General features: G+C 29.3%; 6 protein-coding genes across 7 annotated transcripts; 3 read left to right on the top strand and 3 right to left on the bottom strand.

Moving 5' to 3' along the window:
- Nucleotides 1-80: 80 nt before the first annotated feature.
- On the top strand, nucleotides 81-1,788 carry Rab39 (RAS oncogene family member Rab39). Its single transcript, XM_035078604.1, has 3 exons — nucleotides 81-394; nucleotides 949-1,058; nucleotides 1,180-1,788. The coding sequence occupies exons 1-3, from the start codon at nucleotides 287-289 to the stop codon at nucleotides 1,616-1,618; spliced, it is 657 nt and encodes a 218-aa protein (XP_034934495.1). The 5' UTR covers nucleotides 81-286; the 3' UTR covers nucleotides 1,619-1,788.
- Nucleotides 1,789-3,695: 1,907 nt separating this feature from the next.
- On the bottom strand, nucleotides 3,696-7,499 carry LOC118064174 (uncharacterized). Its single transcript, XM_035078597.1, has 5 exons — nucleotides 7,183-7,499; nucleotides 6,030-6,875; nucleotides 5,582-5,945; nucleotides 5,176-5,479; nucleotides 3,696-5,095 (listed from the first exon to the last, which is right to left on the bottom strand). The coding sequence occupies exons 1-5, from the start codon at nucleotides 7,308-7,310 to the stop codon at nucleotides 5,007-5,009; spliced, it is 1,731 nt and encodes a 576-aa protein (XP_034934488.1). The 5' UTR covers nucleotides 7,311-7,499; the 3' UTR covers nucleotides 3,696-5,006.
- Nucleotides 7,500-7,649: 150 nt separating this feature from the next.
- spel1 (DNA mismatch repair protein spel1) lies at nucleotides 7,650-16,984 on the bottom strand. The gene is made up of 9 exons (XM_035078594.1): nucleotides 16,834-16,984; nucleotides 16,701-16,750; nucleotides 10,777-10,900; nucleotides 10,424-10,692; nucleotides 10,006-10,362; nucleotides 9,524-9,918; nucleotides 9,239-9,453; nucleotides 8,382-9,154; nucleotides 7,650-8,298 (listed from the first exon to the last, which is right to left on the bottom strand). Exons 1-9 carry the CDS (start codon nucleotides 16,862-16,864, stop codon nucleotides 7,720-7,722), a joined length of 2,793 nt encoding a protein of 930 aa, XP_034934485.1. The 5' UTR covers nucleotides 16,865-16,984; the 3' UTR covers nucleotides 7,650-7,719.
- On the top strand, nucleotides 13,139-16,796 carry LOC118064171 (filaggrin-2-like). Its single transcript, XM_035078593.1, has 2 exons — nucleotides 13,139-13,280; nucleotides 13,354-16,796. Exon 2 carries the CDS (start codon nucleotides 13,363-13,365, stop codon nucleotides 16,423-16,425), a length of 3,063 nt encoding a protein of 1,020 aa, XP_034934484.1. The 5' UTR covers nucleotides 13,139-13,280; nucleotides 13,354-13,362; the 3' UTR covers nucleotides 16,426-16,796.
- A 287-nt stretch (nucleotides 16,985-17,271) lies between the features above and the next one.
- LOC118064173 (zinc finger protein 568-like) lies at nucleotides 17,272-20,715 on the bottom strand. Of its 2 annotated transcripts, none has more exons than XM_035078595.1 (5): nucleotides 20,418-20,715; nucleotides 19,726-19,958; nucleotides 17,962-19,629; nucleotides 17,734-17,889; nucleotides 17,272-17,661 (listed from the first exon to the last, which is right to left on the bottom strand). In XM_035078595.1, the coding sequence occupies exons 2-5, from the start codon at nucleotides 19,945-19,947 to the stop codon at nucleotides 17,425-17,427; spliced, it is 2,283 nt and encodes a 760-aa protein (XP_034934486.1). In that variant the 5' UTR covers nucleotides 19,948-19,958; nucleotides 20,418-20,715; the 3' UTR covers nucleotides 17,272-17,424. The 2 variants fall into 2 exon arrangements, with proteins under 2 accessions (XP_034934486.1, XP_034934487.1); XM_035078596.1 differs by lacking the exon at nucleotides 20,418-20,715 and adding an exon at nucleotides 20,139-20,343.
- Nucleotides 20,688-21,949, top strand: RpL18A (ribosomal protein L18A). Its single transcript, XM_035078599.1, has 3 exons — nucleotides 20,688-20,846; nucleotides 21,212-21,391; nucleotides 21,555-21,949. The coding sequence occupies exons 1-3, from the start codon at nucleotides 20,829-20,831 to the stop codon at nucleotides 21,888-21,890; spliced, it is 534 nt and encodes a 177-aa protein (XP_034934490.1). The 5' UTR covers nucleotides 20,688-20,828; the 3' UTR covers nucleotides 21,891-21,949.
- Nucleotides 21,950-22,214: the final 265 nt, after the last annotated feature.

Raw genomic sequence — 22,214 nt, 5'->3', positions numbered from 1 at the left:
TGTCAAGAATCCCGCTCCCCTACTTTCTTATAAAATAATGTGCGCAAGTCAAAAAAAAAATTCTGCCTCAATCGGTGTTGTTGGTATTTCTATTGTTAGCTCGTTTGTTCATTCAGTGTTTGTGCGTTCGTAGAAAGGAGTCATTAAATGCGTCACGATCAGCTGTGATTTTAAGTTTAAAAATTAAGTTGAAACCAATACTCCAATCCTTATAAGTGTGTTGTTGATTTCTGAAAAATCGTATGCGGTTGTGAAATATTTTTTTGTATTAAGAAATAATTACAATATGGTGGAACCCATTTTCGACTATCAATTTCGATTGATATTAATTGGAGACAGTACTGTAGGGAAAAGTTCTTTGTTAAAATATTTTACAGATGGAAAATTTGCAGAGGTATGTTGCAATTAATCCGTCATTTACTGTCCTAAAATTAATTGTTTACGATTACTTAATCATTGAATCAATAGCTTTTCTAACCTTTTGTTTACATCTGAAGGCTATGTAATTTACTCCAACTTCTATAAAAGGAATCATACTCCAACTCACAGAGTCATTAGAGAATTAAAGTTTTTTTTTATAAAATTGATGATTATATGTTAAGAATCCTTTTTAGATATGACGTAGTACAAAATCTATTTAAAAGTACAAATTCCATGTAACTAGTGACGCAATTACTTCTAGTAAAGTACTGAAAGATAATATGTCTATTTAAGATTTTTAGGTTAAATTTTATTGTTACTAAATTGCGTCGTAAAATATTTAAATTATTAGAAATCATAGCCCGATCATGAAGAATAATTAAACATGACTATTACTTAGCTATGTCAATAAACTTTGCTCAGTAATGTAAATCTTATTTTTTCATTCACATTCAGGTGTTGATTGTTTATGTTTATAGATGAGAGATATGTTGTTATTATTAATAATACAGTTTGTACTTACTGCAGCTTTCAGATCCAACAGTGGGTGTAGACTTTTTTGCACGACTGATAGATGTTGATGATGGAACAAGGATCAAATTACAACTATGGGATACAGCAGGGCAAGAGAGATTTAGGTTGGATAATACTCTACTTTTATCACTATTATTTGAATAATTTATAAAATATATTTAAATATCTTTTTCTTTTACTGATAATAATCAAAATAATTGTTTTGTTCTCTTCTTTACTTTTCAGATCTATTACCAACTCTTATTACAGAAATTCAGTAGGTGCATTACTTGTTTATGATGTATGCAATAGAGCCAGCTTCGAACATATTCCTCAATGGATGATGGAAGCACGCAGACATATCGAACCTCATCGACCAGTATTTGCACTTGTAGGTTGCAAATTAGATTTAGTAACTAATGGTGGTAGACGAGAAGTTTCCAAAGAAGAAGCCAGATCATTTGCTGATAAACATGGTGTTCATCACATTGAAACAAGCGCCAAGACTGGTATTAATGTTACTGAAGCGTTCCGAGTTGTCACGCAAGAGGTATATAATAGAATAAAAAGTGGAGAATACAAGGTCGAAGATGGATGGGATGGAATTAAGACTGGATTTTCTCGGCCAGGTGGTTTAGACTTTAATCTAGTCGAAGCTGAACCTGCTAAATCCTCGTGCTGCTGAGGTAGTACAAAACTAAATAAGTTTTTTTTTCTTATCCGATTTGAAATTGCGTGTAGTAAATTACAAAAACTTTTGATGTCGCAGCTCATATGATAATTGTTATAGTTTTTAATATTGTTATTATAAAGGATTATTGTTTTTATTTTATTATCATTTTTCAGAATCCCAAATATTTTCTTATCATTTTTTTTTTCAAATTATCAATATCTATAAAGATATTAGTTATAATTATTATCAATTTTAATATTTATACAACTTTTTTAAAGTATTTCTTGGAGTGCCACACCTAAAAATTTATTAAACTGAGAGACAAAATTCTTTTAATAAAAAAACATGGAAATTTATTACATTAAATAATTATGAACCCAAGTTTAGACGAATTAAAATTAATAGTATGTCAGCTCATTTCAAAACTATATTATCAAATATTAGTAAAATGATTAAAATTATTTTTCGTACTGAAAATAAAATACATGATGGTCTTAGAGAATAATTTTATCTTTCAGCTTGTGATTCAATAATGGTTTGAATTTTTCTACAATCAGTACTGATTTTTTTGTATATAGCTTGTAAAGATAATACTAATAAAACTGAATTAATATTACTATTCAATTTTGATAAAATTATTAATCTATTTCTTTCTAAAGAATGAAAGTTGTTAAAGAATAGCGAACTCTTTTTATCAATCTTTAAATATTTGTTAAATCAATTAAGTTTAAAATTTAATTATTATTTTTATAATTGAACTTTAGGTTGAACAATATGTAATATTTGTGCCTTTTAGTATATAAATAATTTTTTTCAAAAATCATAATTAAAACCAAATTTTGTAAAATAATGAACAATCTATAGATAGAAAAAATATCAATGCTTTAATATGAATAATTTTTAATTAATTTATTCATTAATTAGAAATTATTTTATAAACATTTCAACTTACAAGTACTACTTACTTATCGAACAAAAATGTAAATATACAAATACGTACTAATATAACAAATTATCAAAGTATAAAGTCGTAATGATCAATTATAATTTATTTATCAAGAAAAAAATAAAATCTAAAGAAGAACAATTTTCAACACCAATAAACGAATCTAACTGTACAGAAGGAGTAAAACATTATTTTGTAGAAACTGTTCCATATCCTGTATATCGTTTTATATAATTAAATACGGAAAGTTATTCAACAACCATGTTATAGAAAAGGTTTCAATATTAAATCATGCATAAAGGATATTTCATGATAGAAATAAACTAATTTAAGATTTTTATTCACGAAAGCATTATAATGTCCAAAATTATAAATATTGGTAATATATTAAGAATTATAATTAGCTATAATTAGAATACATACAAGTTGTATGTATGTATATATATTTTGTGTAGTTTCCTATGTAATCAATTTCATGTGTCTATAAAATAAATATTGTAAAGATAATAAATATACCTATATATTGTATTGTTATTAGTATTATCATTTTTTATTATTATTAATATTTGTTGAATTTCTCTCAATATTATCCTTCTAATTATTACTATTTATTTATGATTATCGAATTTAAGCATAGAGTTTTTAATACCTTAATTAATCATCTCATTTATGAAAAGCTAACACATAAAATTAAAAAAAAAAAATGAAATAAACGGATTAAAATCATCATGTAAATTAAAAAAAAAGTTTTTTTTTATTAATTATGAAAACATGCGTAGATACAGAAAATAATATCATGAATTTTTTATATTTTTTGACCATCTATATTAAAATGTTGGAGTGCACAATATATTTATCATTATTGATTAATTAATTTATTAAAAATCTATAACAATCTACAAAAGTTACTTTATATTTATTATTTATAAATGATTAATAATTTGATGGAATGTGAGTGAAATATAATATAGCTTATTACATGATAATGATAAACATCTTCATAATTTCTATTAATAAATGATCATAAAATAAAAATTAACATTGATTATAAAAAATTCATTTTTTAAAACAAACTATATAGAAAGTTATAATTATAGCTTAATAATTATCAACATTCCTAACATAGTATTTTTTTCTATTTGATAGTATTTATAAATTTTGCTACGGCATAACAGAATAAAAGAATTTAAAATTCTTCTAACTCCATCTTCTAAGTATAATTAAATTCTCTTCTTATATAAGTATAATTAAAAAATTTCTAAAGAATATGTTCTAACTAATGGTGTTCAGTTTTATCAAAGTTATCCCAAAGTTGATTATAACTTGTGGAAATCGATTATTAATACATCTACGACTATTAAATTATGAGCATAATTATTCGGTTCTGCTATGTCGTGGCAAAATCTTTAGTTGCTATAATTCGCATCAATTAGTAAATTATTTGAATTTCAGTACAATTTGGTGTACGATAAAAATGGAAAAAATGTAGTTTTATTGTAATTCATAATATCTCGTATATAAGTGGTAATAAATTTTAGACGGGTTCATTTTTCGAAATCGTTATGTATTATGTTTATATATTACTCAATTGCTTGATTGCTTAGTTCTTAATATGACTAGAAAGATTTTATTACTTTAATTTCAACCTATTTATTATATTTGTCTTCTTTTTTGGCAAGATGTTTCGCATATAAACTTACAAAGAAGGAAAGTCTTGAAGATACAAACTAATACTTCATTTTGATTAAGCCTCTTTTCGTTACCCAATTTTTACTTCTTATTCATCCGTCAACGATTAATTTAATCTATCTTACTTTCTGCTCATTATTTCTGTATTCAAACCACTTTCATTCGGCATATGTTTATTTACATCTTGACGTCTAATAATTCCTACATCTATTTACAAATTGAAAAAATTTTCAAAGAAAAACATTCCATTCATCAATAGTAAATTTTTAAATAATAACTTTCATGATTATAATTAAGTATAATTTATTCACTGAAATAGTATATGTAGTAAAGAAAAATAAAATATAAAGACAAATCTATATGGCATGCATCATTTTTAACAATTACATATAATAATTCATTGTATTATGTCAATTTTTTTGCTATATATTTTTTAATACTTTAATAATTTAATCAAATTTAAAATAAAATTTTTTCCCTATAATTCTCTTTTATATGACAAATTTCTTTAAAATAAATTCTTTTTCTAAATAACATTATCAAATGCGAGCAATAAATATAGTTCAGTTTGAAAACAACATGGGATAAACTATATTTAATCGTTGCAACATTCTCAATTTTATGTTAATCGTATGCTGTACGGACGAAATAGTACGAATATTACGATTGAATGATTTTTTCAAGTCTGATCATTTGTTTCTGAAACATGATACGTATTTTTCTAATACTCACTCTTATGCTTTCCCTCTCCTGCCACATCTTTACTTATTCCAGAGATTGACAGCCAAAAAGAACATATTCTTCACGAGATAGCCAGAAAGGATTTCCTTCAACGTATTTTGGTGGTGTTTTATCTATAAGCAATTTCAGATATTAATCTATTGGTAGATATTGCGAAAAAAAACATGAATATTATTTATAAAAGAATATTTACCAGTGTGAAGTTCCAAAGGAACATAAATTGAGCCCATAGCGACATTCCAGCTGTGTGTACCTGGACAACTCCTTACTTCGAGTATAGATTGATATTCCGGGAGAGCTTCTCTTAAATCTTTATTCAATCTTAATGCAAATCCTGACAAATCTGTATTGCCTCCAGTTAAAAGAATATGTGATAAACAATCATGCATTATTTCTTCAGGTAATCCCATTGTGACTTCTTTTATTACTTGCGGAAGTCCGAGACTAATATACATCATTTCTGGTGCTATATACAGTTCAGGTCCTAATGAAATTTTCTGAAATATTCATTTCAATAAAATTAATAACCATTAATTCGAGTTCAGAAATCATAAAAAATATATCAATAAATTTAATAAACTCAATAAAATTAATCTTACCCAAAATTGTTTGTATTCGGAGTAGCTATCAACTCTCAGATTAATATGTTCTCTTTTTGTAGCACCTTTACGTAATTCTTCATGCTCAATATTATAACTCAGTCTACATCGTTCTTTCACAGCCATAGTATCAAGATGAGAAATTGGAATTTGATGAAATTCTTTTGGCTGCCAATGCATGGCTTGTTTCAAATGGTATGCAACATGCCAACCACCAACTGGAAGCAGTCGCCAACGTTCGGGTATTACTCTACCTCCAATCACTACAGCTACTGTTGTACTTAATGCTCCACTGTCAACTACTACACAGGTTTCAATATTTAGCAATGCAGACGCTGCCAATGGTTTGGGAACTAAGCAAACTCTGTAAAAATGTAAAACATTTAAAGATTAGCTAAAACAATATACTTTCTCAATGAATTAAAATTATATTTTAAAATTAACATACCTGGCAACTTTAACTTCTTGAAAAAGATAATGTAATAACTGTTTCCTAAGAGCTGGGTGCATAGCCAAAGGCTCACAAAACATTAAAACTCCATTAGGTTTTCTTAAAGTAGGCGTAAGTTCCATTTGATGAAAAAGGTGATCAACAAATGTTTTTAAAACTGGAAAAGATCCATCACTGTTTAAAGCTTCTGCTGGACTTACAACATCTACATTTGGTATTCCAAGAACTTCAATCGTATCTGTACAATAGCCATTTACTAATTTTTGATACATAGGATTCGATCGTGAATAACACACAGCTTCTAATGGGTGTGTATGCAGCCTTTTTTTTTCTCTATACAATTTAACGGAGTTACAGAAGACACAAAATGGTCCACTAGGTCGTGGAATTTTTGTCGTCGTTAATTCGGATAGTTTCAATGATTTAAGTTTCTTGGCAATGGATCGGTAGTCGGACTTGATACGACTACTAGTACTACTGCTCGTTGGCGCTTTTTCTACTGAAGGTGGTGGATGAGTATTTTGCATATGTGTTTTACTGTCGCATTTAGGAATTCCAAAGAGCGAGAAATGTCTCCTTAATCCAAAGTGTGGTGTAATTACCCATGTATATTTATTTCCTATTTCTATTACAACTTTAGCGCTAGAACCCTCTACGCAGTTACGTTGACACGTGTATCCACTGCAATGATAGCATTTTGGGAATGGTGGATTTTCTCCTAGAGTTATTACCATATGAAGCCGATAACACATTGCTTTGAAGCTTACACTGAGCAATTGAAGACACTTCATATCAGGAAATCTGAATTGGACTTTTGAAATTAATTGCAACCATTTGATTTTCCTATAAAAAAATGAACAAAAACTCTTTACCCATTGCAAATTAAAATTTTTTTATTGATTTTATAAAGTGACAATAAAACAATATGTATTTTTAACAAAAAAAGAGAATATTGTAGAAAATATTTATTGTTAACAAAAATAGAAATTATTCAAAGATACAATTCATTGAACTTACTATAATAAAGGCTTTAGTTTATAAAGTAATTATTAATAAGTAAATTCAGTTATTATTGATTTAAAGTTTTTAAAACCAATATATGAATATTAAAGAGAGTTATATGATATAATGTGAGGTTAACCTTACTTACCACAGGTAATCAGTGTCGGAAGTTTTTCTTAAATATTTGCAGGTACTTCCGAACGCAATAATATCAGGTACATCGCAGTAAAGTAATATTTTAATCCAAATTTCTTCAGGGAAGACCGCTGGATCCATTTTTTATTTAATAAAAGATAGTATAACGAACGAAAAACAGTAACAATGGTAAAGGTTTAATACGTATTCGCGACGTTAGCGCAAATTGACGGGTGTGTAGTGTGATCACGTGATCCGGTTTTTTTAAAGTAAAAAACGAGTAATGAATCGCGTATGAAAAGACACCCTTATTTCATACCACCCCACATGACACTCCCTGAAAGGCCAATACGCTAGTCAAGTTCAAGGTTACGTATTCCGTAAAAAAATCATCTTTATTCTCAATAATAATTGTTATTAAAAATCTCAAAAACAACTTTAATTATGATATAAAAATGTTTTGCAAATTAAAAAAATATATTCCTTAACAAATAGAATGTATTTCAGGTTAAATTATTATAATATAATACTGGAGTATTGGAGGTAGGGCTTAATTTTTCACTTTCAAAAGTGCCGTATTAATGTACGGATTATCTTGAGATAAAACTTCTTCTTTGTACTCATTAATTTTATTGATCAATTCTTCTTCCGGCAAAGATTGATCCAATTTACTGCATTTATCGATCATTTTTTCAATCAATTTATCTGCTTCAACGACCATTCTCCTTTTTTCTTCAGGTGTATAAGGTCCTTCGAAATATCCTTCATATAAATGTTCAGCTTCTTCTAGCTGTTTCAGTTTTTTGGTAGCATAATCAATAATATCCTCAGATAAATTAACCATTCTTGCTACATTAATTCCAAAACTTTGATCACTGATACCAGGTTTTACTGCGTATAAAAATATAACATCTTTGCCATTAACCATAGCAGTAACATGATAATTTTTGACTGTTGGAATATCTTCTGCAAGCATTGTAATCTCATGGAAGTGAGTGGCAAAGAACGAAAATGCTCTGACATGTTTTGCTAAATGTTCTGCTATGGCCCAAGCTAAACCACGACCATCATAAGTAGATGTACCTCTTCCAAGCTCATCGATTAAAATCAACGAATTTGAAGTTGCAGTCTAAGACGATTATTAATTATAAATGTAAACAATATGTAACAATTATTTTACAATAATTTAATTAAAAAAAATGTAATGCTTACCCTCATTATATAGGCCATTTCAATCATTTCTGCCATAAACGTAGAAATTCCTTTGAACTGTGAATCATCAGCTCCAACTCGTGCAAACATTGAATCAATCAATGGCATTGTTGCTTCATCACATGGTACATAACATCCTATATGTGCTAGAAGTACAACAATTCCAGCAGTTTTTAAATGCGTACTTTTACCTCCCATATTTGGACCAGTTATAATATGAAATTCAGATTCATTTTGTTTGAATTCAATGTCATTGGCAATGTAGTTAACATCTTGTTGACTTTCAATGCACGGATGACGGGCTTGTTTAAAGTTAATAACGCCAGAATTTTTCTCAAGTATTTTTGGTCGGACATAATTTTTTGTACCATTTGCAGCAACTACTGCAAAAGCAGTTAAGACATCAAGGATTGCAGCAACCTTAGCGATATTTTTTAAATGACTGCAGTAACCAATTGCTATATCTATTACTTCAGTTACAATTGTTCTTTGTGCCGCTTCGTATTTCCTCTTTGCTTCTAGATAGTCTTCATTGTATTTTTCCATTTTTTCTGTTCGGAATTTAACTCCATTCTTGCTTGCATCAAAAACTTTATAAGTCTTATTGTGTCGAACCATTTTTTCTGATTTCATAGTAACTCTCAAATAATATCCGAACTGAGCCATTGATTCCAATTTGATACTTTTATTTTCATCTAAACTTAAATCTTGTGCAGCTTTAGAAAATTCGTTTTCCATTTTCGTTTTCAAGCTATTCATGGTTTTATGTAATTCTACAAATCGAGAAAAATTTGATTTAAATAGTAATAATACATTAAACTACAATAAAATTATTGTATCTTCAAATTTTTATTTACCGAGCAATTCTTCAGTGAAATCAGGTTTTATTAAATATTCTCCAGTCTCTATTGAATCAAAATCTATCGTTTTTTCTACCATTTCTTGATATTTTTCCATGTCATTCATGCTTTCTTTCAGTGATTCGGTTATCATTGATTTCAAAGCTGCTGGAGCACCTGAACTTGATAAGCACTCAACTAAATTCGGTAGATTATTAATACATTCGTACACCCTAAAAAAATAAGATAGTTAATTTATTGAAGGTCATCATTAAATGTCATAGAAAATAGCTATTTATTTACTTATATATGTCTCGTAATTTTGCTTTTTTCCTTAATATTTTTTTCACCAATTGTTCCAGATCAGGAATTCGTTTCAAATAATCTCCATTGACATTCGATCGAATTTCGCTGTTATTAACAAAGAATTCTACAATATCTAAACGTTCGGTGATGAGTGATAAATCTTGAAGCGGTTGTTTAATCCATAATGTTAATAAACGATGGCCTTGTGGAGTTCTACATTTATCTAAGAGCTCAAAAATACTTGTAGGAGCTCCTCGATTATTCCCCAGTTTGTATTCTGGTGAAGGGTCAATGTTCAAAGCTCGTACCACTGATGAATCCAATTTCATATAATTCGTCTGTTTCAAATCTTCTATCTTGTATTGATTAATGTTTCCTTCATCAGACGTTAACTAAAATTGTGTTTTTATTACATTACAATGATTTTAAAAAAAATAATAATATAAAACAAATTCTGTATCTTAAAAAAATATATTTACATCTAGATATTTAATAAGTCCTGCAGTTGCAGTCATAGCATGTTCCAATTGTGTTTCTGGAAAAATATGAGCGCTTTCTTTTTCTCCATCTTTAAATTTAAGTAGTGAATTCAAATCTTGTATCAGTGAATCTTTTGAAAAGTCTTTTTTCTTTTTTAGAGTAATGGAAATATTATTGCGTTGAAGTACTCCTTGGATGTTTAAAAAATCTTGACTTTTATCACCCTCAATTAAGATACATTCGTTTGTAGCGTTAGTGACAACACATGCCTCCAAATTAGAGAACATTTCGTCATCCATGAATTGGGCCACACGAATTACGCATGAAATTGAATCAATGCAGCTGAGCCCTACAACCTTGAAAAATCATGTTTATTTATTGCTTTATTTACAGTAAAATAAGTAAATTAAAACTTACTTTGGATTTTCCATCCATTCCCATCACCACAGCCATCGTTGTTCCGCTAATAGTGGCTGTCGGATTGTTATCATCAGTTCCAAATAAAATATCTTCAAACTGACTTAAATTCCCTGGAGAACCTTTATATTGTAAGTTCCAGGTTTTATTTTTTCCAACTCCTGTTTGAACATATACTTCTGCTCTATATTTTTTAACCAGTAAAAGCTCTTTTAGGAATGCCTCAAACTGTCCTTTATTCAACAGAACTCCCTCGATTTTATTTCCCTCTGTTATCGAGTAAATAATTTTGAATTATTCAAAAACATTATTAAATAAATTATAAATTTTATTGAATATGTATTAATATTCACCAGCTCCTATCATCTTACAAACAGAAGTTGTTTTAAAAAATTCTTTAGCAACATAAGTAGCATCACTTCCATGGCAAGTATAATAATCAACTCTATTGAAGAATCGGATTGTGCTGGATGCTTTCTGAAATTCAATCAAAATAATCAAATGTTATTGACTGAACAATGATTTAAGATTATATTTAGATTTAAAAATAAAGTGGGTATTTCCGTTTGTTTTCCCCACAAAAAAAATTATCAATAATATCAAAATTGCCTTGACCTCTTTGTAAAGAAAACAATTCTAGTAAATATATTCTTGACCTAAATGTAAATCTTCACTTGATTTGACAACAATAATTATTCATTATTCTTGCATTCTTATTATTAGTTTTAATATTTTTAGATCATAAATATTTATGAATTTTAAGGAAATCCCGATGATTCATTTCAATTATGTCTTTGTAGATTAAAATATTACTTTAAATATCATAAGAAATTAAATAATTGAAAGCTGTTTAATTAATCCAATTTTATAATTAAATATGTCTCGTAAATCTTGAGGTTAATGCCTATCAGCAAAAGTCATAAGGCTACAGGTCATGTTATGCACATGCAAATTCAGAGAAGCTTACCAGAAAAATAAGGTACACAAATAAAACAAGATTTGAAATTAATTCATAAGTTATTCAATAAATTTAATATATTATTACTTAGATTTATTACATAATTATTCTGAATGAGATCACTTCTTTCTATGCGTAAGTGATCTACTCGAATGTCCTTCAATTATTAACATCATTAATAACTTGGATTACGTTGACTTGATTTAACTTACATTTTTATTAAAATTTTACGTAATAAAATTGAAATTCAATCATCGCATTGTGAAATATGCATAAAACACATGCTTCTTAAAGCTCATTAATAAGTCGTAGCATGATAAAAAGACCAGAGTTCATATCTAAGACAGGTCAACTATTATCAGAATTAGGGTATCATGTACTTCACGCCAGTATTTCATTTATGTACACCAGCAGATTTTGTTGATAGGCTTTAAAAAATCTTTAGAAGACAACGAATTCTATCTCATTATTGTATTTATTTATTTTTATGATTTATAATTTATGTTTATACTTCCTTAAGAGAAACAGGGGAAGATAGGATAAAATATAATCTCTAGTATCCTTGGCGTCACACATAGAAATGATGATCGAAAGTGAATTTTAAAAAGAGTTAATAGATGAACACGGATGTGGTAAATAAATCAATGCACGTGACACATCTCTGTCTATAATATATGGCTTAATGTATTCCGTCACCAGAAAAATATATAAAAATAGCTATCAAATGATATTAATAATTACTGTATATTCTTGATAAAATGATAATGGGTAATATTTTTAAAATTATTCTGCGAAAATTCAAAATTCTAAGAAAATATCAAAGATATAGCATGCTTTCGATGACATTTAAATTTATTTAAAGAGGGATAATTAGTATAAATAAGACTTTAGCAAATGAAGTTTTCAAAAAAATTATATTTGAAATATAAAACCAGCAATAACGATTATTATTTAAATAAAGAAAATTAAAGGTAAACTTTTTATTTTAATATAATTATTTTTTAATTAAAAGATGAAAGATCATTTAAAATTAATTGTTTTGAATACTATTCTAGATGTCCAATGTTTTAAACCTAGCAATTATTATCAGTATAATTTCACTAACAATTCCAATTTCAACGGGTGATGATACTGTGATAATGAGCAAATGTGGTGATGATCAATGTTCTCAAACAACAAATTTATTGAAACTTCAAAGAGCTCAACCTTTGGTGCGCAAAGTTAGAGATTATCCAGATTTTCAATCGCATCGCGATATTGAAGGAATTAAAAGACAATTACAAAATCAGCGTGAACGTTCTGGAGAACTCCAACCCACTCCAACCAACTTTGGAGCTGCATTGTTAAAATTAATTGTAACAGTGGTTATGAAAATTTTTCTAAGAAAATGAAATTGATTCACAAATTATAAAAATGAATGTACAAACTGTTTATTTACGGCTAAAATATATGTATTTATAAAATAATATTTTGCTGTATATTTAATCAAAGATTCTTCATAAAAAAGAAGCAATTAACTAATCTATTGAAAAATTGTTTATTAGCTTCATAAAACTAGACCGATATTTTTTTCACTAAAGAGATATCATTTCTTTAGGAATTAATTTACTGAGAATTAAATTCGATAAAGTCTCATGTTGTGATGATCCAGACGCGGAAAACGTCAGAGCGTGGAAGAGAATGACAAGATAGAATATGCCCTCGAAGTCATTAAAATTATATTGGGAGAGGGAAAAGAAATATAAGTGGAATCACCACTCATCTCGACCATAAAAGTTTGTTGATATTTTTCTTGTGAACATCAGAGATCAAACATCAAGCATCAAAGATTGCTGTGACTTGAACTATATTTATTAATACAGTTGATACCTTTTTTTCGATTATTGGTCTAATCCGAAGGTAAATTTTTATTCTTTAGTAATAATTTTTCTAATTAATTATCTAGTATTATTTTAACTGGTCAATTTTTCAGACCATCAAAATGCTGAAGCTTGCAATTATTGTTTGCATAATTGCACAAGCTTTATCAGCTCCAAGTGGATGCCTAGATTTATGTGGTCCACCGAGTACCATTCATTTACCGAATGAAGCTTTACGAGATTTACATAATTTAACTGATGAACTTAAACGAGATTACAACCGTCCAGGTAACTGGACGGAGCATAATGACTACAAGACTCATGATGGTGCTGGAGAAGTCCACGAAGAACGAGGTCAAGTAGTCAAAGGAAATTCAAAAATGCGATATTATAAAAAGAACTATACTGCTTCATACGGTAGACAAAATTCATATAATGACCACTACCATCAATCTGGACGTTCGTCAAAGATTGAAGACTATAATGGACGAACAGATACTAGTTCAGTTCATGAAAGTGCTGGAGTAAAAGGACATGTTGGATCGGATAATTGGAGTAGACATAATAGTTATGTTACTGATGGAGGACATGGTAGAGTGTATGAAGAAGAGGGTCAATATACTCATGGACCAGCAAAAGTTAATTATTACAAGAAAAATTATACTTCAAGTTATAGTTCCAGTGATGCAAGTCCAATTATTCCTCTTCCAGACATGTCAACTGATCTTCATACTCAAGCTTATAATCTTCACAAGCAATTAGAAGAATTGAGCAGAGAAGTTCATCGGGGGCATCACAGTCAAATGTCTCAAAATACAAATAATTATGAAACTCAATATCAAAATACGCGTGATAATGAATCAAGACATAACTCACGTATTGAAAGTGACATTCATCAAAGATATCCAAGTCCAACAACTGGAGCAAGAGAAGAACATTATGAGCAACATTCATCAAGAAGAGAACATCGTGTGCAATCACATGGCAGCTATGTACCAAGTCAAACAAATTACGTAATTCCTGATCAAATGCAAACCTCGGAATCTCAACAACATTATCAGCAAGAAATTTATAGGCCTACCAGTCAAGTTATCCCACAAACAAGTCAAACTTATCAAACTCAAGGTCATCAATATCAAGCTCATGGTCAAGAATATCAGTCCCAAGCACAATATCAAAATCAATACCGATCTCAAGATCATCGAAGCAGTGATGGTCTTATTCACGTTCCTTTAAGTTCAGGAAATGATTACAATAGTGATAGAGACGATTCAAGAATTTATACACAGCATCAGCAGGTCAGAGATCATTCAGGACTTAGCCAAAGTTATTTAGATAATGATAGAAGTCATCAGAATAGCTATGGACATCATGGCAGACAACAACAAATTTCTTCTCAGTCTGGAAAACGTTTAGAAGAGAACTGGAGCTCTTCAGGGCATCGAGTAGAAGAATCTTACCCTCAGCACATTAGTAGTAGCAGTCAAAAATTGGAAGATCTAGAAACTCAACATGCAACTAGAGGAAATGAAGATAGTTATGGCAGTTCAAGTCATTACGGTGGTAATAGATACTTATCGGGAAGTTCTTCTTCGTACCATCAACGTTATGAAAGTCATAGTGGAGGCCACAGCGGTCACAATGGACATTTCCATACAGGAGTTCTTGATTTGGGTCATGATACTCCTGATTGTGATACTGAACAAGTTGGATCTAATTACCAAAGAAGATATAAAAGAAATTCTGAATCATTTAATAAACAATTACCACAGAAATCGATAGAACAATCTGAAAGGAAGACTAGAAGTACTGATTTTGGTCAAGAAACTCAACAATTCGAAGATTTAACACAACTGACACAAGGATTTGCAGATTACACACAACAACAACCAACAGGATATCTAAATCCAGATGATCAACAGCAAACTGAAGATTTAGAATTGAGTCAACAGACTCAACAAGTTGAAGATCTTACGCAAAAATATGGTAACTACGACCAACAACAACCAAATCAAGGATACGGAAGCTACAGACAACAACAGCAAACTTCCGGTCATTTGGGACATGATCAACACCAATCTGGAAATTTGGCTTCGAATCCACAAACTCAACAAAATAGAGAATCTATACATCAAACACAAAGACATGGAAATCATGGACAACACTCTGGACAACTCGAGGTTGGTAATCAACATCAACGGCATCATATCGAAGATTCACAACTTAGTCAACAAACACAACAGGTAGAAGATTTAACGCAACAAACCCAAAGACATGGAGGTTATCGGCAACATGATTATTCAGGACGGTCCAATCAACAGCAAGTTGGAAATTTAGAGTTAAATCAACAAAATCGACAAGTTAAAGATTTAACACAGCAAACACAGAGGCATGGTGGTTACCGACAACAAGAATATGGAGGACGGTCAAGTCAACAGCAAGTTGGAAATTTGGAGCTAAGTCAAGAGACTCAACAAGTTGAAGATTTAACACAGCAAACATACGATGATTATTATCAACGACACTCAGGAAAACTTGAATTAGATGAACATCAGCAACATCAACAGACTGAAAATTTAAGCCAACAAACCCAGAAGTTTGATGATTACTATCAGCAGCAATCAGGAAGCCATAGACTTGACCAAAATCAATACGGTCAATCTACAGGCATTGGATTAAATCAACAAACTGAAGATTTTAATCAACATGATGACCATTACTATCCATCCCAACAAACAGCTGGAAATACAGAATATGGACAGCAAAACATTCATTCTCAAGTAAGTCAACCTGCCCCCAAACCTATATCAAGGCATCATTTACTTGGAAGTACTCAAAGATCTGATATTGAGCTAGACAACTACCCAGGCTATGGTTCAGGACAAGAAATTAGACCAGCAAATCGCCCCATGGGTGTTAAAGGAGGTAGAGGAGGATTTAATCCACAACCTTCATATCCTAATCAATATGACTCTTCATCATCAAGTGTTTTAAGTTTAGAAGATCAGCAGTATCAAACTCGGTCAGGAGAATTAAATGCACATGTTGAATCATTAGAACCTCAAACTCAATATCCTGAATTTATGTCTACAACTCCTGCTCCAGGATTTTGGAAGAAAGTTGGACAAAAAATAACAACAGGATTTGAAAAAGTTAAGGCAAAAGTTAATGATGCCTTTGGATAATTTTTAAGTGTCATTTTTGTATCATTAATGAACTATATAGTATATGTTTATTTTGATAGCTTTGAAGATTTTTTTTGTTTGCTATAAGATAATAATAAGTTAATAATAAATTAGTTTATAAGATTTTTTTTAACATGCAATATGTTGTTTCGGTAATTATATGTATTAAGATAAAAATAATGTTGTGAAGAAAGTAATGCATAATTGTGCTCAACCATTAGTATTATAAAAATAATAAACAATAACTAATAGAAAACATTTTTCTAATATCCTACCTCAGGTAGATTCCTGAAAAACCTAACGAATGTTTGCTGTGCACCAGCATCTGTAATAACCAAATTTTCAGTTAAATAAATATATTGATAAAAATATTTATTTACTTATACTTTAATGATTATTAATACAAACCCATTCCGTATGTCACTTTTTGTGTGGTCATTTTGAATGTAATTCAAAATTAACCAATATACACTGAAAAATTAACAAAGAAATTTTATAACAACACGCAGAAAGTATTAATGGACCAAATGCGCGGGATTTTGTTTTCTTTGCGGCGTCATCCAAAAGAGCGGGAGCCACAGAGTAATTTGAATAGAAGAATATCTGTTCTCATAAAACATCAGCAAATGAAACTCCCTACAGTAATATTATTTAGCATAAAGCATACTATTCGTATCTTTTATTTTTTTTTGAAAGAAAAATTCTAAAAATTACATTATTCGTGTATTAGTTGTACTGGAAGCAGAAAATATCTAGCACAGGATCTTAGATTGAAAGATTTTGTTTCATATAGAGTTAAAAATAACTGTAAAATAAATTTTAATGCTAAATAATTAAAACTAGGTATTTATCTTTAATTTGTTTATTCATAAAAAATAGATGAATAAAACAAGATTCTGATTCCCATATTTTACAAGTAAATAACATACATTAAACATAAAAATTATTGTTATTTATTAATAATTAATTAATTATGAAAATTTATACGTAAAAATCAGCCTACGAGTTCTGTACAAGACTAAGCCAGCTTTTACCTTCTACGCCAGAGTCAGGTGGAATTCTTATTTGTACCAATCGAACTTTGTTTTTGTTATTACTTATTAAATTTTTATAATCTGTCGTTGTTGGTACAACTATTGTCTCCGTTTCATCACCTGTATTATAACTGTATACTTGTTCATCTTGTTCATTTGTTTCTCTTTTACATTCTATCATATCTCCTTCCGAAAATGCTATCTAAAAGAAAACAAAAATTATACTAATAGTGCAAACAAGTATTGATTGGAATAATAAAAAATTAATATTTACCTGATTATTAACAACAATATGTTCTACTTGAGCTTGTGAGATATTTTCTTCAGGAGAAATATCTAGAGCATCCTCTTCTGCATACATTGGCTCCTCACCTTCTTGAATAATTACATGGTCCTTTAATTCAGCTACATACAACCCAGTTTCTTCCAACTTAAAAGAGAAAAATTTACCAATAAATAATATTAACAAATAAATAATAAAAAATTGTATTCAGGGTCTTACATCTTCTCCATCGTTAATTAACAATTGAACATCCTCAGGAATTGCAATTACTTGCTCTTCGTCAGTAGTCAATCTTGGTTGATTAACAACAATTGTATCGTTTAAATGTCCTTGCGACTGCATGTGAGTATATAGAAGAGGTTTCCTCATGAATCCCATACCACATACTAAACATTCGTATGGTTTCTTATCACTATGAATGAATCTATGGGCATTTCTATTATCCCTACTATTAAACGCTTTACCGCAAACTTCACATAAATAAGGCTTTTCACCTGTATGTATGCGCATATGTTTTTTAAAGTGTTCAGGATAAACAAATGTTGCTGAACATGTTTCACATTTATATGGTCTTTCACCCGTATGAGCTGCTTTTATGTGATAGTCCAATAATCTTCGTCTTTTAAATCCCTTTCCACAATCATCACACTTATATCTTTTATCATTATAATGTGTAGCTCGCTTATGAGATTGTAAATTAGATCTTTGACTAAATGTTGCTCCACAAAACTCGCATTGATAAGGTTTTTCTCCGGTATGAGTGCGTTCATGATCTCTAATTTCAGCTTTTCTTGCAAAAGCCTTACCACACATTCTACAAATATACGGTTTGTAGCCAGTATGAACGATATTATGTACTTCTAGATTATGCTGAGACCCAAAAGCTTTCCCACACTGTTGACAAATATATTCTTTTAGGCCTAAATGTGTTTTTTCATGTTGATTAAGATTCTGTTGACTTAAAAATGTTTTATTACATTGAAGACATTCAAAGGGTCTTGGACGAACTTCATGAGTTTTTACATGAGCTTTAAAAGTATATTTTGATGCAAAATCTTTTCCACAAGTTTCACAAATATAAGGCCTGATACCAATATGATTATTCACATGTTCATCTAACAAATTTTTTGAGCTATATCTTTTACCGCACGTTTCACAAGGCCAAGATTTATTTTGAGGATAATGAACTCTTTTATGAATTCGAAATAATCTTAAATTACTGAATATTCTATTACAAACTTCACATTGGAAATCACCTTCTTCTTTTGCTATGTGTTCATCTAAATGAACAGTTAATTCATTTCTTTTTCTAAAATCCATTCCACAAATATCACAAATATATAAGCGAGTTTCATGAACTGTTTTCATGTGTTCTATGATTTGCTTAGGTTCTCCAGAGGCACGCTCTTCATCAGGACACAAGAGACAAAAATAAGTATTGTCATCTCTAGAAACTATTGGCTCAGTAATTTCTTCTTTGATAGTTTTAATTTTTTTATTATACTCTTTTTTCTTCTTTTCTTGTAATGGTTTCACTTCTATATCATTTTGAGAAATATCAACTTTAATGAGAGGATCATCTACATGTTCTTCATCCATTTCTATTTGTTCTTCTTCTTCTTCTTCTTTATGAATTTCCTGAAGGTATTCTTCATCGAGATGTTCTTCTGTTAATTCATCTTTATTGAAATTATCATCTGTCTTAAACTTGGTGTCACTCGGAGTTGGTGAAAATTCCTCTAATAATTGATTATCGTCATGATCTATATAATCATGATCATTATATTCCTCTTCCGCATGTAACTCCGTAATTTTCTTCATCGTTCTGTTATAATTGTTTAATACTTCTTTTTTTATTTCCGACGTTCGATTTTGGAGTTCATCATACTGTAAAAATATTTCAATCAAAAATAATTTAAATAAATATTTAACATCAAAATTTTTTTGTAAAACTAGCTTTATTATTTTATAACATAAAATTACCTCATGAAATAACTTGAAACATTTTTTACAAACAACATCAGAGTGAGCATTTTCTTCAACTATTTCTTTTTCCAAAATCGAACCAATGGTTTTTAAAATTGGTTTATTTAGATCAACATTTACTGCTGCATCGAAAATTCGAACACTATTTCTCGTTGAGACTCCAACTTTGCTGTTGCATATTAAACAATGCGTAGAATCTTTGTTGGAATCTGTTGTCATCTTTGTAATACCTACATTGATTGAAAAAAACAATTAATATGTAATTTAAAAGAATATATCAATAATGTAATATTAAGATTATAGAATCATTCAAAAACTTTATGTCAGTAAGTGATAAGATCACAATCTAATTATTAAAGTCATTGTTAAATTTTATTTAAAAAAAAAAATAGAATTAAATATTAAACTACCTTTAAATCTATATACATGATTAGTTTAAAAATCAGTCCGTTGAACATAGAGAAGTGTTAAGGTAAAAGTAATCGAAAAGTTAGTGTTCTAATTACTGAAACCATGAATGGAATTACGTAAATTCAATTTGAAACAAATTCTTTTTTTTCAACAATTATCAATGGGTTGTGTTGAAAAATTTGATATAAATAATCTTATTGTTTTTTGTTTTATTTTGTTGTTTGATAAAATAATATACATAAAAGAATGTTAATTAATAAAGAGTTGTCAGCACTGACTTGAAAATTTTCCTTTACAATCCTGAACGATTGGTAACAGCACAAATGGATACGAGGCAAGTTCCTTGTAGTACCAACGCCATTACACTCTCATGTCGCTATGAAATATATTTTTGTATTGCTGTAATGTAGGTTTTGTAAAAAGAACCAATAACTGACACGATGTACACTACGCCGAGTAGTACTTTCATGTACGTTAAAAATCGTTTTATAACGATTCAATATGCATACGGTACATACGTTTACATGAATTATAAACGCATGTTCAAAGTTCAAAATGGCTCCTATCAGCTATGAAGCGTCATTTGGAACAAGCTACAGATTTTTCATAAACTATAGTAAATTATAGTGTATGATTTCCGCCATCTATAATTTCTTTTTCCGGTTACACTCGTGTAGATTCAAGACACGATGAAAGCAAAGGGAGAAGTAAGCTTATTTCTTGTAAAAAATTGATAATTCTGATAAAAAATATATTTTAAATCAATTTTTATGAACGAATATTTCATATATGAGTCATTAGTGGACAATTTTTCCGCATTTGATTAAGATATCGTAATATTTTTGTTGGCTTGAAGGTTATCCATTCAGCATGGCGTGGATTCCATATCATTTGTCAAATTTTTTTTCTTCATCTATTGAACAAAATAATTACATAAAATATCAATTTATTGATAGTCATTACAAATTTTCAATATACTTTCATTATAATGTTTAATTATTTTATAATCAATAGTTAAATCTGTTATGGTTTCATGTAGATAACCTACAATACATCAATATTTTTGTTTCAGTTGAAAGAATATGAAGTCATTGGAAGGAAACTTCCAACTGAGAAGGAGAAGACAACTCCTCTTTATAAAATGAGGATATTTGCACCAGATGCAATTGTTGCTAAATCTCGTTTCTGGTATTTCTTGAGACAATTGAAAAAATTCAAAAAATCTACCGGTGAAATTGTTTCACTTAAACAGGTGAGCATATTACTTCAACAATCAACTCGTACATGCTTATCCGATGAAAGTTTCATTGATAAAAAAAATACTTATTGTAATATTATGCCTTATTAATAGTTAGATTATTTACTTGCTTTATTTATAATATGATAATTTCTAATTAATATTATTCATTTTCCAGATACCAGAAAAAACTCCAACCAAGATCAAAAACTTTGGAATTTGGTTGAGGTATGATTCTCGATCAGGTACTCACAATATGTACAGAGAATACAGAGATCTTTCAGTCAGTGGAGCTGTTACTCAGTGTTATCGTGATATGGGAGCTCGTCACCGTGCTAGGGCTCATTCGATACAAATAATTAAAGTTGAAGTGGTTAAAGCTGCTAATTGCCGTAGGCCGCAAGTTAAACAGTTCCATGACTCTAAAATTAGATTCCCATTGCCTAAGCGAATCCATCATCGCAATCGTATGCCTCTATTCAGCGTACGTAAACCACGTACCTATTTCCTTTAAATATTAATGGTACGAAATTATGTATTTTAATAATGCAAATACATTGTGGTGAGCAAAAATTGGAATTTTTATCATTATTGAAAAACCCTTGACTTTCATTAATTTTAAAGGTTTTATTATAAAAATAATTTTAGAAAATAACAAACAAAAAAATAGTCTATAGAGAAAAAAATAGTTTTCTTTATTTATTTTTATTATAATTATTCATAAATGTTTAAATTTAAGTATGAGTCATTAATCATAAATAATTATTACGCATTATTTTTATTTATGATATTTTTCCATCACATGCTCTTTAATATTAATTTAAGGTGACCATACATT

Source organism: Chelonus insularis, unplaced genomic scaffold (genome assembly GCF_013357705.1).
Source record: "Chelonus insularis isolate UGA/USDA-ARS -01 unplaced genomic scaffold, ASM1335770v1 contig_164_pilon, whole genome shotgun sequence".
Lineage (NCBI taxonomy): Eukaryota > Metazoa > Arthropoda > Insecta > Hymenoptera > Braconidae > Chelonus > Chelonus insularis.
Note: the sequence above shows the minus strand (reverse complement) of the source record. Positions and strands in the feature narration are given on the sequence as shown.